Source organism: Chaetura pelagica, unplaced genomic scaffold (genome assembly GCF_000747805.2).
Source record: "Chaetura pelagica isolate M959 unplaced genomic scaffold, ChaPel_1.0 scaffold283, whole genome shotgun sequence".
Classification (NCBI taxonomy): domain Eukaryota; kingdom Metazoa; phylum Chordata; class Aves; order Apodiformes; family Apodidae; genus Chaetura; species Chaetura pelagica.
Genome location: NW_009952688.1, coordinates 962,981 through 964,330, shown reverse-complemented (window position 1 = coordinate 964,330; position 1,350 = coordinate 962,981). Strand labels below are relative to the sequence as shown.

At 57.4% G+C, this 1,350-nt stretch overlaps 1 protein-coding gene across 1 annotated transcript in view; it reads right to left on the bottom strand.

Annotated features, from left to right (window-relative positions):
- Nucleotides 1-774, bottom strand: part of KIAA1161 (KIAA1161 ortholog) — a 9,432-nt gene extending 8,658 nt beyond the window's left edge. The window contains exon 1 of the mRNA XM_009993793.1: nucleotides 71-774. Within this exon, the coding sequence (XP_009992095.1) occupies nucleotides 71-658 (588 nt within the window). The 5' untranslated portion in view covers nucleotides 659-774. The remainder of the gene's footprint in view (nucleotides 1-70) is intronic.
- Between the last annotated feature and the right edge of the window lie 576 nt (nucleotides 775-1,350).

Genomic DNA, 1,350 nt, shown 5'->3' with positions numbered 1-1,350 from the left:
GGGGGGGGCGCGGGGTGGCGTTGAAGCCCAGGTGGAAGGGCATGGAGTCATTGATCTTGATGGCCGCCGCCTTGGAGGAGAGCCAGTAGCGCTCCAGGATGCCGCCAAAGCTGTCGCGGAAGGAGTAGACGTCGCTCGTCACGTAGGGCACGGGCTCCTGGTAGCCAGCCAGGCGGATGGGCCAGTGCTGGGTGCTCATCTCCGAGCCCCCGTACCAGTGGGCGTCCTCCCAGAACATGGTGTGCTCCACCGCCGGGCCGGCCTCCAGCTCCTCCCAGCGCACGCGGTAGCACATCACCGTGTCCTTGGGCTTCACCGTCTGGATGAAGAAGTTGAGCGGCCCCCTGCCCGACCGCGTGCAGCTCAGAATCTCGCCCTCCTTGGAGCACGACTCCAGGTCCAGGCGGCCCGAGCGGAAGGCCAGGCGGAAGACCACCTCCCCGGGCTGGTTCCTGATGACAAAGCCGTCTGCCCGCAGGTCCATCAGCTCCGTCTTGAGCCGCTCCGCCTTCCGCAGGGACACCGTGTAGTAGCACCAGGCCACCACGGCGGCAATGAAGAGGATGAGGCCCAGCAAGATGGCCCCGAGCATGGGCCTCAGCTCCTTGGAGGGCTTCTGCTTCACTGGCGTGAAGTTCTCGGGAAGGAAGGTGTACATGGTGCTCTGCTTTCACTAGCAATTTTGCAGAGGAATGGGAAGAAAGATCCTATTGGAGCAAGTCTGGGACTCTTAGCAGAAGACAACTGACTGTTAGGAAAGTTCCCAGCTCCAGCCAGTCCCGCAGCACCCGTTTCTGAAAAAGGAGAGGATATAAATAGTCTCAGAAGAATGTCTGAATCAAGGGACCACTTGTTACCCCTTCATCGGCTTCATTTCAGCAGCTCCCTCTGCCCCCCCTGCTGCTGGGCTGCGACGTGCCAGGTGCTGTACACCAAGTTCCAGGAACCATCTCCAGTTACCCTGTGTCTCCCTTTAGCGGATGGGGTGAACCCAAACCCATTGCTCTCTTTTAACACCCCCTTCCTTCCAGGGGTAGACAAAAAGGGAATGAGGAAAAGAAACGTTGATGTTGAAATTTAAAACTAGAACTGGTTTAAAAGAAAAGGGAAGTGAATTAATAATCACAGAATCTTAGAGGTTGAAAGGGACCTGGAAAGACCACCCAGTCCAACCCCCCTGCCAGAGCAGGATCACCCAGAGCACATCACACAGGAACGTGTCCAGGCAGGTTTGAATGTCTCCAGCAAAGGAGACTCCACAACCTCTCCGGGCAGCCTGTCCCAGGGCTCTGTCACTCTCACAGGAAAGAAGTTCTTCCTGATATTTACATGGAACCTCCTATGCTCCAG